Below are 21,497 nucleotides of genomic sequence, written 5' to 3'. Positions count from 1 at the left end.
CTGAGCCTCATTTTTCCCTTTCTTCAGCAGGGTTAGTTATACCAAGATTGTGGGGAGGCTTCATAAAGATACTTTATGCGATATGAAAAGAATATTGTAAATCTAAGGGATCATTTTTGTGATTCTCCATTTTCTCATAATTTGCCACTTTTCTCCTCCTTTTCTGTAATATTAAAGGAACAAGTTGAGTATTAAATAGGTGTCCAATAAAAAAAAAGCATGTTTTCAGTTACCTTTTATTAAGTGATCTTAGTGAGATCTATGCTGAAGAATAGTGTGGAATGAGTGACAGGGGATCCAAGACTCAACAGGGTGGAGGTATCCAGCAGAGACTTGCAGACCAGCCAGAGATGGACCAGAAGGGCAACAGCCATATCCTCTCCTTTAAAGAGTAAATGTGTGAGATCCCCACCCGTCAGTGTCCGTGGGATCCAAAATCACAAGCTAGTCTTAGCCCATTTAGAACACAGGTTGTTCTCTTGTTTGCCTTACTTAGTGCTTTGAATGGAATTAATCCATTTTTCTTTAGTCTCTAACATTTCTGTTTTGTGTTTTATGTTCTTAGAAAACCATATGTACTTATTTGAAGGTAAAGATTATTCCAAGGAACCTAGTAAAGAAGACAGAAAATCTTTTGAGCAACTGGTGAACCTTCAGAAAACACTTTTGGAGAAAACTACTCAAGAGGGCCGATTACTCCGAAATAAAGGCAGTGTAAGAACTGTTAATTTATGTAAAAGAATAAATTTTTCCAATTTCTAAGAGAACAAAAATGATGCGGGGAGTGGTTTATTGAGAAATAAGTATATAAATATTTGTTGAAATGTAAGTATAATTAGGGGCCCCTAAAGTGTCTGATTTCAGCTCAGGTCATGATCTCGTGGTTCATGAGTTCGAGCCCCACATCGGGTTCTCTGCTGCCAGCACAGAGCCTGTTTTAGATCCTGTATCCCCCGCTCTTGCTGCTCCTTTCCCCCCTCAAAAATAAACATTAAAAAAAAAAGTTGGCATAAATAACATCAACAGGAACAGTGTGTTTAACCATTTAATGCAGGCGAAAGCAGCCCTGTGCATCTAAGCCACCCCAGAAGGGATACACTGTATCACACCAAAATACCGCACTCTACTCCTGATAATTTGACTCTGTCACTAAGAGAGGGTGGCAGTCAAGAATGATACATGTTATGTCCATGGTATTTGACACTTTGTACGTGCTCATTAAATGCTACCCACCATTAAGATAATCATAATGTTGAAAGACTCTGTTTAAGAAAGAATTCTATAATACATTGTAGGAGGATTTCCTTTAACAGTGGTTAAACCTAAAATGGCCTCCTGCAGGATATGCTTTGTATAAAAAAAAAAGTAACTTTTCTGAAGCACCTTATTCCTGTTGAAATTAATCAAAATGATGTACTGTTGTACTAGCCATGCCAGTGCTTTGGTTGAGTTTAGATCACAATATCCTGGTCACCAGGCCAAGTGAGATGTGTAATATGAACAGTAAATTGAAGTGTCTTGCCACGACCTCCCACCACACAAGGGGCACAGAGACGCAGTTTTATGAAATATTAGTAAGCGTGTTGCTTTCATACAGAATGTGTGTTAGGGATGAATGAAACTCAAGAAGGAATAGGCAGCCCCCAACCTTCCTGGTTATGGATCTTGTTCGTCCTACAGGTTCTCCTCCCAGGCCTTACAGAGGGGTCTGCCAAAAGGAAGCGGATTCTGAGCCCAGAGGAAGTGGAGGACAGAAGGAAGAAGAGACAAGAGGCAGCAGCCAAGAGAAAGAGACTAGTGGAAGAGAAGAAGAGGAAAAAGGAAGAAGCAGAACATGAAAAAAAGTACATGTATATTATTTGACTGTATTCTAATAAAGCTGAGGGTCACATTTGATAAAGGAATCACTGTTGTATAGAGTCCACAGTTGAATACTTGAAACTTGCAGAAAACTTCTATAGAACTGGTAGTTTCTATGGGTAATAGAATTTTTTTTTTAAACATCAAATGTTAACCCTAACAGTTAATGTGCTTTTGTGAAAAGTCCTGAGTGCCGAAGGCAGAGAAGATTCATTTAGTTGAAGCAAGAAAAGATATTATTGTAGCTGCCTGACAAAGAGTAGTTCCCTTGAACGGTACCTTATTCTTAAAAACAGGGACATGCGGTGGCTGCTCGTTACTGAAGCATAGTCAGGAGGCAGCTAGGTAATCAGTAAGACTTCTTGTTGACTTACAAATAGGCAGAAAACTGCCATCACGGTGAGTGTCTAATTGCATTTCCACTGGGCACTTACTGTTTGTGAATAGCAGGACGAATTGCGCTCTAAGGGAAATTGTGAGAGGCCAGGTTAATTTCCTTTTCTCTCTGGCCTGTTGAAGGATGGCCTGGTGGGAGTCCAGCAATTACCAGTCCTTCTGCCTGCCTTCTGAGGACAGTGAACCGGAGGACCTAGAAGGCAGGGAAGATGAGGAGAGCTCTGCCCAGCTGGATTATGAAGATCCAGAGTCAATGGCCATCAAGTATGTTAGCGGTGATGTCACCCACCCGCAGGCTGGGGCGGAGGATGCGGTCATCGTTCACTGCGTCGGTAGGTAAATGTAGTACGGGCCCAGGATGGGTGCTTTAATCTTTGTGGTGCTAAGAACTGGGGAGGAGGAGGCAGAAGCCTGACCTAGGAGTGATTGATGGGCATGGTGCAGTCATGTGGTTAAGAAAGGGCAGATTTTCAAATCCAGAGACTTAAATTTGACTCTTAGTGGTGCTCTTATTTACCTGGTTGCATAGCCTAATCTCCCTGGGCCTCAGGTTCCTTATCTGTGTAATTGGATAATATCTTTCCTATTCTTTGCACAAGGTTTTTAAGAGGGTAGAAGGAGGCAACATATACAGGACAACTCTAAGCGTGTCCCCTGCCCCCACCCCCATGACCTTGGCACATTTTACTCCTCTGCCTGGAAGGAACCCTCTTTCCACAGGTAGCCACAGCAAGCATTGTTCAAACGTCTGCATCTCAGAGAGGTCTCCTGAACGCCTCATATAAAACGATCCCACTTCCAGGCCTCTATTGTTCTCTACTCCTTTTTCCTACCTTATTTTACTTTATTACATGTGTCACCACCACATATTACATATTTGTTTATATGATTATCTCATTGCACTAGAAAATAAAATTCATGGGAGCAGTGATTTTTTTTGTTTTTTTTTTTTGGTCTTGTCCACTGCTATAACCCTAGTGCCTGGAACAGTGTCTAACATGTAATACGTGCTAACAATGATTGAATGACTGTCAATGGAAAATACTCACCAGCTATGGTAGCAGTAACTCAAAGAAGTCATTTAACCTTTCTCCTTCCTTACCTGTAAAATGGGAGTTGTATGCTGTTGTGTCCCCAGTGCTTCAGCTGTTTGTTATGTTATGTCTCCTCTCCATCTTTCCTATTAGGATGGCCAGGGATCTTCCATAAAACCTAATATATTTGAGAAGTCCCACCTCTGATATTCCTGGGAGACTAGGTAGTTGTCTCTTCCCTTTGAAAAATCATTTTTTTACAAATCTAGTGGGTGTACCTTTGTTTTTAAATTGTGGATTGGACTCTGCCTTCTATAAATGAAGATTTTTTTCTCCTGATAGATGACTCTGGCCGCTGGGGCAGAGGTGGTTTATTCACGGCTTTGGAAACACGATCCGCCGAGCCAAGAAAAATATATGAGCTGGCTGGGAAAATGAAAGGTAAGAAGCAAAACAGAGAGAAGGGGAAGGGATGGAATGAGAGTGGAGAGGACACTTAGGACAGGTATCACATGGGTTATGAAGCACTGGTTAAGGAGTTGGAAGAGCTGGTTGGAGTCTCATTAGCTAGTTTTTTTTATCATGCAAGCAGTTATGGGACTTTGAGGCGGTCCCTACTCTCCCTGCCTGTTTTCTCATTTGTAATTTTGAATAATACTTATTCCACCAGCCTTATGGAAATGCAATGAGAATAGTGGGTGTGGAAGTATTCTGATACGTCAGTCCCTGTGTGCATGTTATAGTATTGGCATGAAGAGCATTTCATTGCTTACCTCCACTGTGGCCAACTCACCCCATGTTCATAAGGGAATTTTGCCCCAAAATGTCAGAGATCTGTGGGAGAGAAATCAGACACACCGTTAAAGTGCTAACAGGAGCTCGGGTTGGCTGTTGAAGAGGAGGAGGCTGTATTAGGAAGTTAGCATAGGCTGAGATCCAACATTCCCTAGAGACAGAAGGAAAGCTGCTTGTGGCCAGAGGAACTTGGGAGTGTCAGTATTCTCCCTTGGCATGGAGAAGGAGAAAGGGCATCTTTTATGTGCAGAAATCACAAAGTAGTATGAGGAGTAAATTTATTATTTACATTATTTCCTGGGGACTTGAGTGGCCAAGCGACCTTACCTTACCTTCAGATTCCTCAGAGATTGGCTTTTCCTAATTTTTCTGCCTGGTTCTCTAGGATGGAAAGGGATATAAGGACTTAGAGGGAACACTCTTTCTACTCAAACAGATCACTGGCAGAGGGTTTAATAGGTTAAAATAACTGAGCTCTAGCTAGTGATTGGGCAGTTGGAAAAGCAGAGAATTCAGGAGAGGGCAGAGATAGAAATGAAGATTGAAGACTGCCTGTTTGGATTCTTGTTTGAAACTGTGAGGAAGGCAGGACAGGAAGATGAGAGGACAGGGAACAGAACGTGGAAAACACCTCCACTTAGGAACTGTAGCAACAAGGGGAGACAGAAGGAAGTGTCAACTAAGAGAACCTTGAGAATGGAATATTTTGAAGTATAAGAGAGGAGAGGGTGTCAAGAAGTGGTCTGCATGGTCAGGTGCTGAAGTGAGGGTGAAAACTGGGGAAAGGCCATCGGATTTGCCCCAAGTGTAGTCGCGGACCTTGGCCTACTTTGAGGAGAGTCTGAAGGCTGAACCTTGGTTACACAGAGTTAAAGTGTAAGTGGTCAGTAAGGAAACAGGGTTCAGAGTGTGCATTCTTTTCTGAAGACGGACTAAAACGGGGTGGAGCAGGGTAAAGGAAAGTGTGAACTAGAATTATCGGGCAGGGCTGTGTAGAGGTAGTGAAGTTCTCTTGGGCCTGGAAAAATGGGTTGAATTTTAGTGGGTGGAGGGAAATGGAAAAGGATCCCTGTATCTCATGCTGTGTGGTATTTTCACAATTCCTGTCATTCCCAGTACGGGGTGTTGAATGACCCAGACAGTTACACAGTGAATGTTTTTAGGGCATGGTGTGTAGGCCAGGCAGGCAAGAGTAGCGGGTTGAGGCTGAGGAATAGAGGAGAGTTTGATTTTAAAGAGAGCGATCTGGACCACAGCAGGGAGACTGCACGTGGCTTGTCCAGGAAGATGCCATTCTAAGCCGGACCTTATCCAGTGGGTAATGGTTAGTCATTTGGGAGTTTTGTAGAGAAGAATGGCATAACACAGCCAGTATTTTAGAACAACTTAAAAGATTCGGGTGTGCGTGAAGTGTATAAAGCCATAGAATTATTTTAGCGCATTTTTTTAGAGCATTAGTTTGCTTTGATTTGGATGAGGTAGGAAAATGTACAGATAGATATAGTAGAGTGCAGTGTTGGAATGGTTTAAAACAAACATAAGCCTTCTGAAGGAATTTCAAGTTCATAATGCTCTCCCCTTTCCATCCCCAGATGCCTCTGGGTTTGCATTCAGTTTCCGATGCCTGCAAGAGTACTTTGTAGGTAATACGTGAGGGACATTGACTTGGGAGATCATTTAGAAGTGAAGGGCATGACGTCAGCAACATTGGCGGTATAAAACATTCCTCCTTTTTATCCCCCGCACCCCCCCCCCCCCCCGCCTTTTAATCAGTGTATTAGACATCCATACACAAACAAAAGCATGTGCTGGGTCTTTTGGGACCTAGCACCTTCCTTCGAAGGACCTGAGCGGAGTCTTGCCCACCACCACCACCAGTAAGAGACAGACAAACCTCCATACAGGCTGTGGAGCCAGCACAACTGCCTAGATGCCTTTTGCCACTGTCAGGCAAAAATCAGATGAGTGCTGACCCGGGCAGGTACTCACGCATGAGACAGAACTTACAGGAATCCAGCCTTCCTGCAGGAAGACTCTAGCACACCACTGAAGAAGGGAAAAAAAGAGAAAAAAACATGCGTTGATCACAGTGGAGGTGGTAAGAGAAATACTTCTGCTGCTGCTTCTCCCTCGAGGAAACCCTGGATGGGCTGATTTATCTGGTGAAGGTGACCTGTCCTGTGGGGGGAAAGGAGAGCGGGGAGAATGCTCCTGGTTGTCCCAGCCAAATGGAACACCGCTGGAGAAACCCATTTCTCTCCACCAGCACCCACAGTGCTAAGGTGGGAGCTCTGTGACTGGGAGGAAGCAGATCAGAACTTCAAACGGTGTCAGAGGGATTGGCTCAGGGGGAAGTTCACCCACAAATCTTGGAGTACCACACCCAAGGTTCTCCCTGCTGGGTCTGCAGCTTCCCCAAGACACTGAGTGCTAAACTCCACTTCCTCGCATTCTGCTGCTAGCTTTTTGTGCAAGCTCCCGAGTGTGTCTGTTAGAGTGAGCTCTGGTAGGCCGGGAGCGCACTCAGAGCAGGCTCTGGTCGTTGGGCAAGGAAAAACCATAAACTCTAGCTATTGCTTTTCTAGAATGCTGTTTCCAATAGCCAGCCTGGTGAACTGTAACAACCAAAGGTAACACAAGGGCTTAAAAATTTGGCCCCAAGAGAGAGCAAGAAGAGTGGCAGGTATACCTCACAAACACAAGGAATATCTCAGATAGTAACAATACCACAGAACATAAAACCATCTGCTGAAAGCAGCGAGCACAGAATTAAGGATGTATCTGCTACTTCAAATGCAAAAGCAGCAATGCATAACTCTGGGGAATGTAAAAAGTCTAGGAAACACGGCATCACAGCAAGAAAATGACAGTTCTCCAGCAAGTGAGCTCAAAGGCACAGAGTATTGCAATCTAACTGACAGAGAATTTAGAATAGCAGTTATGAATAAACTCAGTTACAAGGAAACTCAAAGGCAATTCATTAAAGTCAGGAGCAAAATATACGAACAAAATGAGTTCTGTTACAAAGAGATTGAGAATGTAAAAGAGAATCAGACAAATTCTGGAGCTGAAGAATTTGATGAATGAGGTATAGAATAACAATAGAGAGCAGCTGTGGAGGGCTGACCAGATGGAAGAAAGAATAAGTGACTTAGAGGATAGCAATTTAGAAATAACACAGAAGAGGTTAAAAAAAAAAAAAAGTGAAAAAAGTACATGAGCTGTGGGATTGGATCAAAAAGACAACTATCAGAGGAAGGCAAATATCAGGATAAGTGGGCTTCCAGAAAGAGAAGACAGGGAGAAGGGGGCAGAGAGTTTATTTTTTTATTTTTTATTTTTTATTATGTATGTATGTATTTATTTTTTTTTCAATATATGAAGTTTATTGTCAAATTGGTTTCCATAGAGAGTTTATTTTTTAAAAATGATACCTCAGGCACCTGGGTGGCTCCACTGGTTGAGTGTCCGACTCTTAATTTCGGCTCAGGTCATGATCCTGGGGTTGTGGGATTGAGCCCTGCATCGGGCTCTGTGCTGGGCATGGAGTCTGCTTAAGATTTTCTCGCTCCTTCTGCCCCTCTCCCCCGCTTGCTCTCTCTCTCTCTCTCAAATAAAATCAGTCAGTGAAACCTGAGAACTTTCCAAACCTGGGGAAAGACTTGGACATAGAAGTCCACTAAGCTAATAGATCACCCTATTATCTCAATGCAGAAAGACCTTCCCCAAGACACATTATAATGAAACTGAAAAATCAATGATAAAGGATCTCAAAGAAGCCGGGGGAGAAAGAAGGTATATAGCCTACAAAGGACCCTCATTAGGCTGTCAGCAGATTTCTCAGCAGAAACTACAGGCCAGGAGAGAGTGGACTGACATGTTCAGTGTGGAAAGATAAAGACTGCCAACCAAGGAAATTGTATTTGGCCACATTATCTTGCAGATAAGATAGCCCAGACAAAAGCTAAGGGGAGTTTACCACCACCAGCCTTGCCTTGCAAGATGCTGAAAGGAGTTCTTCAAGCAGAAATGAAAAGATAGTGATCTGTAACATGAAAACATATGGAAGTACACAATATACTAGAAGAGGTGAAAAATAGAGTTAGATCACTAATCTATATTAGGATGGTGCTTTAACCACCCAATTCTAGTATAAAGGTTAAAGGAAAAGAGTAGTAAAAATTACTATAGCTGCTATAAATTGTTAACAGATATACCACATAAAAAGAGGTAAATTGCGACATCGGTAATAGAACAAGAAGGAGTAGAAGGGAGAGCCTCAATAGGTGATTGAGCACAAGTTACTGTCAGCTTAAGATGGATTGTTTTATCTGTAAGATGTTTTATGGTAACAACATTGCAAAAGCATAGAACAGATCCACAAGAGACAAAGAAAGGGGAAATAGCATACCACCACAGAAAATAACCAGTTTACAAAGGTAGGCAGAAACAGGGGAAAAGAAACAATGGAAATACCTAGCAACTAGAAAGCAGTTAGTAACATGGCATTAGTAAGTACTTAACATAAGTTAGTTACTCTAAATGTAAGTGGATTGAATTCACCAAGCAAAAGGCACAGAGTGGCTAGATGGAAGAAACAAATAAAAAACAGGGTACAGGTGTTTTCTGCCTACAAAAGACCAACTTGAACCTTAAAAACACACATAGACTCAAAGTGAAGGGATGGAAAAAGATACTCCATGCCAAGTGGGAACCAAAGACAATGTGGGTAGTTGTTACTTACATCAGACGAAGTAGACTTTAAACCAAAATGGTAATAAGAGATAAGCAAGGACATTGTATAATGGTAAAGGGCTCAATCCATCAAGAAGATATAACAGTATATGCACCCAACATCAGAGCACCTAAATATATTAAGCAAATATTAATAGATATGAAAGAAGAAATCGACAACAATGCAATAATAGTAGGGGATTTTAATATATCACTTTCAGCAATGCACAGATTATCCAGACAGAAAAGCAACAAGGAAATTACAGACTTGGACCAAATATTACATCAAATTGGCCTAATAGACATCTACAGAAAATTTCATAAAACAGCAACTCAATACACATTTTTCTCAAGTACACATGGAACATTTTTAAAAGTAGATCATATGATAGAACACAAAACGAGTCATAGCAAAAGAAGACTGAATTTATACCAAGTGTCTTTCCAACCACAATGGTATGAAACTAGAAATCTTTCATTGAGGAAAGCTAGAAAATCTCCAGAGATGTGGAAACTGAATAGCACATAGCATACTCTTGAACAACCAATGGGTCAAAGAAGAAATCAAAAGGCAAGCCAAAGAATATCTCAAAATAAATGGAAACAACATACCAAAAATGGATGCTGCAAAAGCAGTTCTGAGAGAAGTGTGTGGCAATAAATGCATATATTAAAAAATGAGATTTCAAATACCTCAAGAGACTAGAAAAAGAGCAAATTAAGCCCAAAGTTAGCAGAAAGAAGGAAATAATATCAGATCTGAAATAAAATTAGAGACTAGAAAATCTATAGAAAATATTAGTAACCCTTAAGAGCTGATTTTTTGAAAAATAAAATTGATAAACCTTTAGTAAGACTAAGAAAAGAGAGAAGACAAAGTCAGAAATGAAAGAGGAGAAAATAACAACTGACTGCAAAAAAACATTAAGATCATAAGTGATTACTATGAATGATTTTACACCAACAAATTAGATAATCCAGAAGAAGTGGATAAATTCATAGTCCCTACAACCTACTAAAACTGAACCAAGAAGAGATATAAAGACTGAACAGACTAATAATGAGTGAGGAGATTGACTCAGGTTTTAAAAACCTCCCAGGATCAGATGACTTCATGGACAAATTCTGTCAAATATTTTAAGGAGAATTAATGCCAATCCTTCTCAAACTCTTCCAGAAAAATTGAAGAGGAGGGAACACTTCAAACCCCTTCTGTGGGCCCAGTATTACCTTGACACCAAAGCCAGATAAGGACACTAAAAGAAAACTGTAGGCCAATATCCCTGATGAATATTGATGCAAAAATTCTCAAAAAAATATTAGCAAACCAAACTTAAGAACTCATTAAAAGGATTACACACCATGACCAAGTGGGATTTCTTCCTGGGATGCAGGGACGGTTCATCATAGGCAAATCAACAAATATGACACACCACATTAATAGAATGAAAGACAAAAATCATTGAACCTCTTAATAGATGAAGTAAAAGCATTTGGCAAAATACAACATCCTTTCATGATAAAAACCCTCAATAGAATAAGTACAGGACATAATAAAAGCCATATAATGCTACTTACAGTTAACTGTATTCAACTGAGAAAAATTAGAAGCTTTTCTTTTAAAATCAGGAACAAGACAGGTGTGCCTGTTTTTCCTCCCTCTGATCCAACATAATACTGGCAGTTCTAGCTAGAGTGAATCAGGCAAGGCAAATTAATAGACATCCAAATCAGAAAGGAAGAAGTAAAATTGTCATTTGCAGATGGTGTGGTCTTATATATTGAAAATCCCAAATTCTCAATATAATAGATTTAATCAGTTGGAAAAAAGAACTGTTGGATGTAATCCGTGAATTCAGTAAAGTTGCAGGGTCTAAAAGCACACAGAAATCAGTTACTTCTTTATGTATTAGCAATGAAACATGAAAAAGAAATTTAAAAATTGTCCCATTCACAGTAACATCAAACACAGTAAAAGACCTAGGAATAAATTTAACCAAGGAAGTAAAAGATCTAGCCAATGAAAAATACAAGACTCTGTTTAAAGAAATTGAAGAAGACACAAACAATTGTAAAGATATTCCACATTCACTGATCAGAAGAGTTAATATCATTAAAATGTCATGCTACCCAAAACCATCTCTAGATTTAATACAGTCCCTACCAAAATTCCAATGGCATTTTCTACAGAAATAGAAATAGAAATAAATCCTGAAATTTGAGTGAAACCACAAAAGAGCTTGAACAGCCAAAGCAATCATCAGAAGAACAAAGCAGGAGGCATTATACCTCCTGATTTCAAACTGTACTACAAAGTGATACTAATTAAAACAGTATGGTAGCAGCATAAAAATAGACACCTAGACCAATGGAACAGAATACAGAGCCCAGAAATAAACCTCTACATATATGGCCAACTAATATTTAATAAGGGAGCCAAGAATAACCAGTAAGGAAAATGTAGTCTCTTCAGCAAATGATGTTGGGAAAACTAGACAACCAGATGCAGGAAAGTAAAATTGGACACTACCTTACTCAAAAAAATTACCTTAAAATGGCTCAAAGACAAGCATAAAACCTGATACCATAAAACTCCTGGAAGAAAACCTAGGAAAGAAGCTCCTTGAGATTGGAGAGGACACCAAAAGAACAAACAACAAAGGAAAAATCAACAGGTGAGATTACATCAAACTTAAAAGCTTCTGCACTTCCGAAGAGCCAACAGAATGGAAGGGCAACTTACAGAATGGGAGAGAATATTTGAAAATCATATATTGGATAAGGGGTTACTATTCAACATTTATGAAGAACTCAGACAACTCAACAGAAACAATAGTCAATCTGATTAAAAAGTGAACGGAGGAACTAAATAGATATTTTTCCAAAGAAGATGTACACATGGCCAACTGGGAATGGAAAAGATGCTCAACATGAGTAATCATCAGGGAAATGCAGATCAAAACTACAATGAGATCTCACCTCACACCTGTTAGAGTGGCTGTCCTCGAGAGACAGATAATGAGTATTGAGGATGTAGACAAAAGGGAACCCTCATGCACAATTGGTGGGAATGCAAACTGGTGCAGCCACTATGGAAAACAGTATAGAGGTTCCTCAAAAAATTACAATTAGAGCTATCATATGATCCAGCAATACCACTTTTGGGTATATAGTCAAAGGAAATGAAAACATATAACCCCATGTTTAATTTTAGCATTATTCAAAATAACCAAGATACAGAAACAGCTTAAGTGTCTATGTCCCTTATAGGTGGAATCTAAAACAAACTTATAAAAAAAAAAAACAAACAAACTAGAGTGAAATGGTGGTTTACCAGGGGTTGGTGGAAACGGGAGAGATAATGTTTAAGGATATATACTTGCATTTAGTAGATAAGTAAGTCCTGGAGATCTAATACACAGTACAGGGACTACAGACAACAAAACTCTATTACAAACTTTAAAATTGCTAAGAGAGTAGGTCTTAATTGTTCCCACCACTAGATGGAATGACGATTATGTGATGTGATTGAGGTGTTAGCTAATGCAGCAGTGGCAATCGTATTGCAGTATAAATGTGTAAAATCAGTATGTTGTACACCTTAAGCTTACATGATGTTCTGCCAGTTACATCTCCATAGAAAAAGTAGGAAGTAAGTGTTGGTGAGGATGTGGAGAAGTTAGAACACTTGTGCGCTGTTAGTGGGAATGTAAAATGATGCAGCCATTATGGAAAATGGTGTTTCTTGAAAAAATTAAGAATAAAATTACCATCGGGCACCTGGGTGGCTCAATCGGTTAAGCATCCAACTTCAGCTCAGGTCATGATCTCATGGGTCGTGAGTTCAAGCCCCGCGTCAGGCTCTTTGCTGACAGTTCAAAGCCTAGAGCTTACTTCAGATTCTGTGTGTCTGTCTCTTTCTCTCTCTGCCCCTTCCTGCCCACAGTCTCTGTCTCTCTCAAAAATAAATAAACATTAAAACAAAACTTTTAAAAAGAATAAAATTACCATAAAATCTAGCAACACCTCTTATAAAGAACTCAGGCAGTAACTCAAACAGGTATCTGTATGCCCATGTTTATATCAGCATTATTCACTGTGACCTAGAGGTAGAAGTAACCCAAGTGTCTGATGGATGAATGGATAAACAGTGTGGTATATACATACAGTGGGGTATTATTCAGCCTTGGAAACCAGAAAATTCTGACACATGCTTTACAGCATGGATGAATCCTGGGGACGTTATGCTAAATGAAGTAAGCCAGTCACAAAAGAAGGAGTATAGGGGTACCTGGCTGGCTCAGTTGGTTGAGTGTTCGACTTTGGCTCATGATCTCCTGGTTCGTGAGTTTGAGCCCCACATCTGGCTCTGTGCTGACAGCTCAGAGCCTGGAGCCTTCTTTGGATTCTGTGTCTCCCTCTCTCTCTGCCTCTTCCCCACTTGTGCTCTCTCAGTCTCCCAAAAATAAACATTAAAAAAACAAAAACCCAAAAGAATGAGTATTGGGTGGTTCTGCTTAGATGCTGTAACTATAGTAGTCAGATTGACAAAGTAAGAGTGATGGTTGTAGGGGAAAGGGAGAAATGAGGTTTCATGAGTATAGAGTGTCAGTTTTGCAAGGTGAAGAGAGCTGTGGAGATTGATGGCATAGCACTACTGAGCTGCTTGCTTAAAAATGGTTAAGATGGTAAATTTTATATGAGGTATATTTTACCATAATTAAACATTAAAAAAATAAAAGTTTTTGAGCAAAAAGGAAAAAAATCAGGAGTGCATCATGTGAGTACCTGGCTGAGGCAGTCACTGAGGCCAGGAGTGTGAGAAAAGGTGAGATTGCAGCCTGATTGGCTGTGGGAAAGGAAGGAACCAGGGGCATTCACAAGAGCCCCTCTTCAGAGGTCTCAGTCTGGAGTGAACCTCATATTCTGTCTGTTGCTCTTTTATTTTACCTCAGACTTGAATTTGGGAGGTGTCCTTTTATTTCCTATTGATGATAAAGAGTCAAGAAACAAAGGCCAAGATTTGGTAAGTAAAAAAACCACTTCTTTTATGAGAACTAAATTTTGGCTCACATCACCTCCTCTTGAAACCTCTCCTGTCTGCTGGCCTGTCAGTGTATTAGTTTGTAAGGGCTGCCATGACAAAATGCCACCAATAGGTGGCTTAGAAAACATAAATTAATTTCTTTACAATTCTGGAGGCTACCAGCAGGGCTGATTTCCTCTGAGGCCTTCTCCTTGGCTTAGGGACGGCTGCCTCTCTCTGTGTCCTCACATGGTCTTTCTTCTCTGCACGTGCATCCCTGGTGTCTCAGCATGTGTCCAGATTTCCTGTGAGCACAGCAGTGAGGCTGGATTAGGTACCACCCTAAAGGCCTCACTTTAACTTACTTGCTTCTTTAGAGGCCCTGTCTCCACATACAATCACATTCTAAAGTACTGAGGGTTGGGGCTTCAACAAAGGAATTCGAGAGGGCACAGTTCAGCCCATAACAAGCAGGTTGGGCCTCTGGCTCCACCGCACCCATTCCGTCCCCCCTTGCTTCTGTCCATCACAGCCCCTGGAACACTGTTCTCTAACTTGCTTGTTTCCTGCACTGACCTCAGGTGGGCTCCTTCCAAGGGTGTCGACCCATTTTCTTTTTATCCTCAATACACGCAGTACCAGCTCATAGGAAGTGCTCAGGAAACTCTTACTGAATAAGAAAACCTGACAGAACTCTGAGCATTTCATCGTTTATTGTGTAAAACACCGTGTTTAGTAGCCAGCTATGAGCAGAGGAGAGGAGCCGAGGCAGATTTCCTCTGCCTGCATTAAAATTCTCCTTTTGCATCTTAAGCGTCTCTCCTACTTGCCAGTCCTTTAGAATTCCTGTAAGAGGTTTCATTTCCTGCACTTAACCTGGCTTTCTCAAGGGCCTGAATTCATATTCAAATTTAGAGCCAAATCTTACTGACTTAGAAAAGAAATTTAGAAACTGAGCTGAAAGAGAGGTATATTTGCTTGAGGTTGGTTGCCCATGTGGCTGACAACAGTCATTCGTTCAGTCATTTCTAAAATGCTAAAGAATGTGAACAACACCGTGGTTGTGCATAAATGCTCAGAATCCAGTGACTCAAGAAAACTGTTTACAACTGGTTATGATGTGACTGTAGTGATGTCAGTCCCAGATATGCTCCCTTAGCCCTGTCTCCAGTCCTGTCCCGTTCCACCCCCCCCCCCCCCCCCCGCCCCGCCTTAGGTTAGGACACGGTGGGAGTTACTTGAACATAGATGGAAGACACAGGAACCTGTAAAGTCCTTTCTGCTCCTGAGACTCTGAAAAATTCTCTTTGCCGCTGAGAAAACTTAGGAAAGACAGCATGTTTTGGACCCTGGTTTTAACATACCTTTTAAAAGAAGAGGTGCTTGTGTATTAAGTTACCACAAAATAAAACAATTATGATGGAAGATTAAGTCATGAATTTGGTAGGACAGGGTTGTTCAACAGAGCATCCAGAACAGATGGAGACAAAGCCTGTCAGGGGAATGCTTGTGCCCCCTCCACGGCAGGGCACTTAGTTGACAGTGCAGCCGTCTCGTGTCATGTCAACCATGTGATGGCTGTTCCTCCTAGTTGGCCTTGATTGTGGCTCAGCACCGTGATCGCTCCAATGTCCTGTCTGGCATTAAGATGGCAGCCCTGGAAGAGGGCCTGAAGAAGATCTATTTAGCAGCAAAGAAAAAGAAAGGTAAGCTTTTCATCTGTGTTCAGGAGTAGGTGAATTTCTGTTTCCAGGCATGTGATAGGATTTTTAAAAGGAGGTGAGAAATGTCAAGACCTCATTCACTATACATGGTAAAGGTGAAGCCCCCCATAGGAGACCATGCAAGTAACCACCACATCATCTTGTATTTGAATAGCCTCCTTTCCTTTCCCAGATCACGTTTGTATCCGTTAGCTCTGTGGACCATCTCCCTCCACTGGGGTATTTGTATCATGATTTTGCTGATGAGGAAGCTGAGGACCAAAGATGTAGTGATCTGGTCAGATAGGATGTTGTTTATCCTAGCTTTTGGAGAGCTACACACAGTCCACATTAGCAGACCATTCTCTGCCAAAAGTCGGAGTGAAGTTTTGTTTCCAATCCCAGTCTGCCTCAGAGTTTGTTGAAATGATTGACTCTTAAAGAATCTGTTTATCTCCAACATTGATCATGATTCTATTTCCATCGTACCTACTTATTTCCAGGGCCGGTAGGTCTTTGTGTTCGATAGAATTATTTAATTTTTCCCATTACAGTCCTTCCCCAGAACATCTTTGACATTGTACTTGTAGGCTTTGTGTGGGATACCCCATGATTACACATGTTTTGTCCATTGGAAACCACCAAGTGACTCTGCGAGTAGTTTTCTCTTAATGTGTATTTTATACTGATTCAAATTTTGATGAATGAAGACATCATAATCTATGTTCTTTCTTTTTAACAGCAAGTGTTCATCTTCCACGCATTGGACATGCCACAAAAGATTTTAACTGGTATGGTACCGAGCGACTTATTCGGAAACACTTGGCCGCAAAAGGCATCCCAACTTACATGTATCCTTTTGCCATCTTAGTAGTGTATTCCCTCAGCTGAGAGGAAAAAGTCTCACATTTTCTGTTACCACTATTTAATCTAAGGCCAAGCCTTCTGCTGCTACATTATTACTCTGCGCCTCACCAACGAGACAAGAATAAAGTACTTTGTAACTTGGGTATGGACGCTTGTATTCAAGCGTTTCTGGGTGCTGGCCACTAGATTGAAAGGTTTATGAAGGGGGGAATTTATTGAATAATTGCCATTTGATAACAGTGAATCTTTTCACATCAGTTCTCTAGTTCATCAGTTCTTTAGGCCTGTAGACCAAGGCCTAATTTTAAGAAGTTAACTCTGATCAGTAAAACGAACAATTAACCAAGCAAACAAATGAGTGAACTATTTTAGTTTTGAACCTATTCATTGTATTCTTAGGGCACAGTGTGGAATTCTTTTTGACCATTAGACTAGTATTTTCTTCTAATGATCTCCCTGCTGTATCAGTTAGCATTGTTTGAGTCCAAAAATCACTAGAAGCTGGATTGACCCCCAAGTGCTATCATCATAGAGAAACTCCATCTTTTTACTTACTCACTGGAATTAATTCACTTCAGTGTTATTTTTCAAGACACTTATTAAATCACTATAAAAACTTAGCAGAAAAGATATGTTTTATATGCTTGTGTAATTCAAGCAGTATCAAGAGTTTTAATAACCAGATCACAATAGTAGTAGTAAGTACTAACAGTTTTGCAGGAATTTATGATATGGTGAGAGGAAATTAAGGAATGCTACTTCTGGAGTGATTGTTTCAATAATTATTAAACTAGAGGGGCGCCTGGGTGGCTCAGTCAGTTGAGCGTCCAACTTCGGCTCAGGTCATGATCTTGCGGTCAGTGAATTCGAGCCCCGCGTCGGGCTCTGTGCTGACAGCTCGGAGCCTGGAGCCTGCTTTTGGATTCTGTGTCTCCCTCTCTCTCTCTGACCCTCCCCCGTTTATGCTCTCTCTCTGTCTCAAAAATAAATAAGCTTAAAAAAAAAATGATTAGAGAATTTGTAGTTTTAGTAAAATTGATTTTAAAGTGATAAACTACATCTTCCTTGACTATCCTTATCAGATATTACTTTCCTAGAGGCAAAGCTGCAACTTTTCATTCACAGTCCTCTTCTTCCTCAGGACAGCCAGTGCCTTAACAGTTGGCCAGCGTCAGGTCCAGCTATTTAGCAAGCAGTTGAGATCTTTGCCCAGAGCTACTGATTTAGAGCATTTCAAAAAAGGAGTCCAGACCTGGTGGGTCTCTGAGATACTGTGTGTTCTGATACCTTGTTTTGTTCTCCAGGATGTTACTCTGATTTGGTACCTGTAATACAGGGAGGCACAACTTAATCTGGAAAGTTCCCTGGCAGTTTGCCAGGGCTCCAGTGTGCATAGCTGTTTGCATAATAATAAATTTTCTATCTCTAATTATTCATTGCTTTCATTGTTTCATTGCTTTCTTTCTCCTCAGTCTAGTTTTCTTCCCTCCGACAGACTAATTTCTTTACAGAGGGCTAGGCTATGTGGATGAAGGAGAAATGACAAGCAATAGAACAGATTGGTCTGGGAGAAGGAAGTACCTTCAGCCAGTTCATGTTTTCGGAAGACAGGACTCAAGGGGCAGACATTTGAGAAGTGAGATTCCTGGTGCAGATGAGTGGAGTCCCCCTGCCCTTCTTTTCCACAGCTCAGTATCAAGATCGGGAGACAAAACATTGGCCTTAGAGGCCTGTCACTTGTGACTTGAGAGAAACCAGAGGATCACCGTTCCCTTTCCCACCAAATTGAGCTCAGCGAAATCAGGGAATTGTGGAAATGCACAAAGCTAGCACAGAATGAGTAGTGGTAATGGGGAGGGCAGGGCGCTGAGAACCACAAGAGAGGGAGTCTTGCGGGGAGACACTATATAAACTGTGGCTTTTTATGCTTTTGTATGTGAAATCTTGGTCTTGGCTGACTATCTTCAACAAGCCTGACTTCTGCTTTTAGGACCTCAATATCCTGAGGCCTGCAGAGACCTCTCCTGAAGCTTAACTCTAGGCCACTGATTCGGGGAACCCTGGCTAGTGGGGCATTCAGATTCAGGACCATGACCTTCTAAGGAAGGTGGCGTCTTTAGCACCTGGCTGTGTGGTTCTGTTGGACTACCTCCCTGGCACCTTCACCCTTCAACAATTCAACATCTGTGTTGAAGATCTATTAGACCCTAAATTCATGAGTCCTTCATTTTTTTTCTCCTAAAACTTCTTTCATTTGTACTGCCTCTTAACTTCCACTCTTCCTGCTAGGCCTTGACACATAGGTTATTATAATAACTTGAACCTCTTGACTGGGATCTTCAGTCTCTCCTATAATAGACATAGAGTTGGAACTCTTTAAAAAGGGAAAATAGTGAAACCTAAGCTAATGCACAGGTAAGTTGTCATGCCTTCAGAAGCAGCCTAGGTGCAAATCGGTGGGTATTAGCAAATGCACAGAAAACTTGATTTGCGGAAGCTGTATGCTGTCCTGGTCATTTCTTATGGCAGAGCGCACCGGGCCAGCTGTGAATGTTTCTGAACGTCTGAGAGAAGCATTAGAGCAGGGAACTCCCTGTCAAAGAGAACACAGCTGACCTTTCAGGGACACAGTTGTTCTGGCGGGGAGAGGTGCTTCCTTTGCACCCTGCACTCTGTCCCCCAAGCTCCAGTCATATGAGCTTTTTCCTCTGGTTGCAGGCCCTGGACCGTGAACCTCTGTCTCATGAGAAGTTGGGCAAAACAACACTTAAGATTAGAAAACCCACATACTACATTCTCCCATAAATAGGGGGTCACCTGTTCGTGGTCACCCCCTGCTTTGTCCATCTCAGCAATTCAGAGTCCTCACCGCTGCCCTATATCTCCATACGGCCTTCCTACCTTTTCTGTCATTGTCTGGGGCAGAGAAAAGCTACCTACTCTGTTCATCCCAAGGATTTTGTTCTCTTTCTTCCATAGCTTATGTGGTGTCTCTCCCGAGCAGATGGGAGTCCCCAAATGTGGGGTGACCATCGGGGAGAACCTGACGGCGCGGGCAGTGAATTCACCAGAGGCAGAACAAAGGAGATGGAAATTCATTGAATACACCACAAGGGGGTGGCAGGCAGGAGAACAAAGGAGAGGCTGTCTCCAGGAAGGCAGTGCGTGGGCTGTTTTTAAAGAGGGAAGGTGAGGAGGTATGGGGATGTGTGGAATTTTTTGGTAACTGTACCTGGTTCCAGGTAAGTAGCTCATTGGTTGGTTAGGGCCTGTGGCTATATTGAGGTGGGTTGCCCAGTGGGCCTGTTTGTATTCAGCCAAGTGGTTGATGTGGGCCCTTTCTATATTCCGTTGTTCAAGCCTGTTTGCCTAAAAGCAGCCTCTACACTTAACTTTGATGCCATCTAGCCTGCCTCTTTGAGGATGCTAAGACAGAGCTATGAGGACAATACAAGATTTTATTCACTGATGAGCTTTTGTCGAAAAGTTTGTACCCTCAACATAAGTATAAAAACCCTGCTTATTGAGATAGCAAGGATCTTAAGTCTACTGAAATTTCCCATATGTACAACCTGATATTTTCTTGATTTTTTTAATTTAATTTTTTATTTTTAAAAATTTACATCCAAATTAGCATATAGTGAAACAATGATTTCAGGGGTAGATTCCTTAGTGCCCCTTCCCCATTTAGCCCATCTCCCCTCCCACAGCTCCTCCAGCAACCCTCAGTTTGTTTTCCATATTTATGAGTCTCTTCTGTTTTGTCCCCCTCCCTGTTTTTATTTTTGTCTCCCTTCTCTTATGTTCATCTGTTTTGTCTCTTAAAGTCCTCATATGAGTGAAGTCATATGATTTTTGTCTTTCTCTAATTTCACTTAGCATAATACCCTCCAGTTCCATCCACGTAGTTGCAAATGGCAAGATTTCATTCTTTTTGATTGCCGAGTAATACTCCATTGTATATATATATACACCACATTTTCTTTATCCACTCATCCATCGATGCACATTTGGGCTCTTTCCATACTTTGGCTATTGTTGATAGTGCTGCTATAAACATGGGGGTGCATGTGTTCCTTCGAAACAGCACATCTGTATCCCATGGATAAATGCCTAGTAGTGCAATTGCTGGGTCATAGGGTAGTTCTAGTTTTAGGTTTTTGAGGAACCTCCATACTGTTTTCCAATATTTTCTTGATTTTTAATAAATTGTCCTTTACTTTTTTAAACAAGCCTATGACTTGTTTAATTTTTTGGCCATCAATCTAAAGTATATATGAAGTTAATTAACCTTCATCAAGTATAACTTGAAACAGCCATTTTATTTTTTTATTTTTTTTTTTAAATTTTTATTTATTTATTTATTTATTTATTTATTTATTATTTATTTTATTTTATTTTTTTTATTTTTTTTTTTTTATTTTTTAATATATGAAATTTACTGTCAAATTGGTTTCCATACAACACCCAGTGCTCATCCCAAAAGGTGCCCTCCTCAATACCCATCACCCACCCTGCCCTTCCTCCCACCCTGCCCTCCCTCCCACCCCCCATCAACCCTCAGTTTGTTCTCAGTTTTTAACAGTCTCTAATGCTTTGGCTCTCTCCCACTCTAACCTCTTTTTTTTTTTTTTTTTTTTTTTTTTTTTTCCTTCCCCTCCCCCATGGGTTTCTGTTATGTTTCTCAGGATCCACATAAGAGTGAAACCATATGGTATCTGTCTTTCTCTGTATGGCTTATTTCACTTAGCATCACACTCTCCAGTTCCATCCATGTTGCTACAAAAGGCCATATTTCATTTTTTCTCATTGCCACGTAGTATTCCATTGTGTATATAAACCACAATTTCTTTATCCATTCATCAGTTGATGGACATTTAGGCTCTTTCCATAATTTGGCTATTGTTGAGAGTGCCGCTATAAACATTGGGGTACAGGTGCCCCTATGCATCAGTACTCCTGTATCCCTTGGATAAATTCCTAGCAGTGCTATTGCTGGGTCATAGGGTAGGTCTATTTTTAATTTTCTGAGGAACCTCCACACTGCTTTCCAGAGCGGCTGCACCAATTTGCATTCCCACC

At 41.0% G+C, this 21,497-nt stretch overlaps 1 protein-coding gene across 5 annotated transcripts in view; it reads left to right on the top strand.

Annotated features, from left to right (window-relative positions):
- Window positions 1–17,847, top strand: part of CHD1L (chromodomain helicase DNA binding protein 1 like) — a 175,855-nt gene extending 158,008 nt beyond the window's left edge. For 4 of the 5 annotated variants that reach the window (XM_053890456.1, XM_053890454.1, XM_053890458.1 and 1 more), the window contains 8 exons: window positions 566–714; window positions 1,681–1,844; window positions 2,380–2,588; window positions 3,633–3,731; window positions 13,775–13,845; window positions 15,437–15,551; window positions 16,291–16,399; window positions 17,498–17,847. In XM_053890456.1, the coding sequence (XP_053746431.1) occupies window positions 566–714; window positions 1,681–1,844; window positions 2,380–2,588; window positions 3,633–3,731; window positions 13,775–13,845; window positions 15,437–15,551; window positions 16,291–16,399; window positions 17,498–17,573 (992 nt within the window). In that variant the 3' untranslated portion in view covers window positions 17,574–17,847. Of the gene's footprint in view, window positions 1–565; window positions 715–1,680; window positions 1,845–2,379; window positions 2,589–3,632; window positions 3,732–5,858; window positions 6,178–13,774; window positions 13,846–15,436; window positions 15,552–16,290; window positions 16,400–17,497 lie in introns of those variants that run through there. The other variant, XM_053890457.1, reaches the window with a different exon arrangement.
- The last annotated feature ends 3,650 nt before the right edge of the window (window positions 17,848–21,497 follow it).

This window comes from Panthera pardus, unplaced genomic scaffold (genome assembly GCF_024362965.1).
Source record: "Panthera pardus isolate Hobbes unplaced genomic scaffold, ASM2436296v1 HiC_scaffold_11, whole genome shotgun sequence".
In the NCBI taxonomy this organism is placed as follows: domain Eukaryota; kingdom Metazoa; phylum Chordata; class Mammalia; order Carnivora; family Felidae; genus Panthera; species Panthera pardus.
The sequence above is the reverse complement of the archived record's forward strand: the minus strand, read 5'-3'. Positions and strand labels throughout refer to the sequence as shown.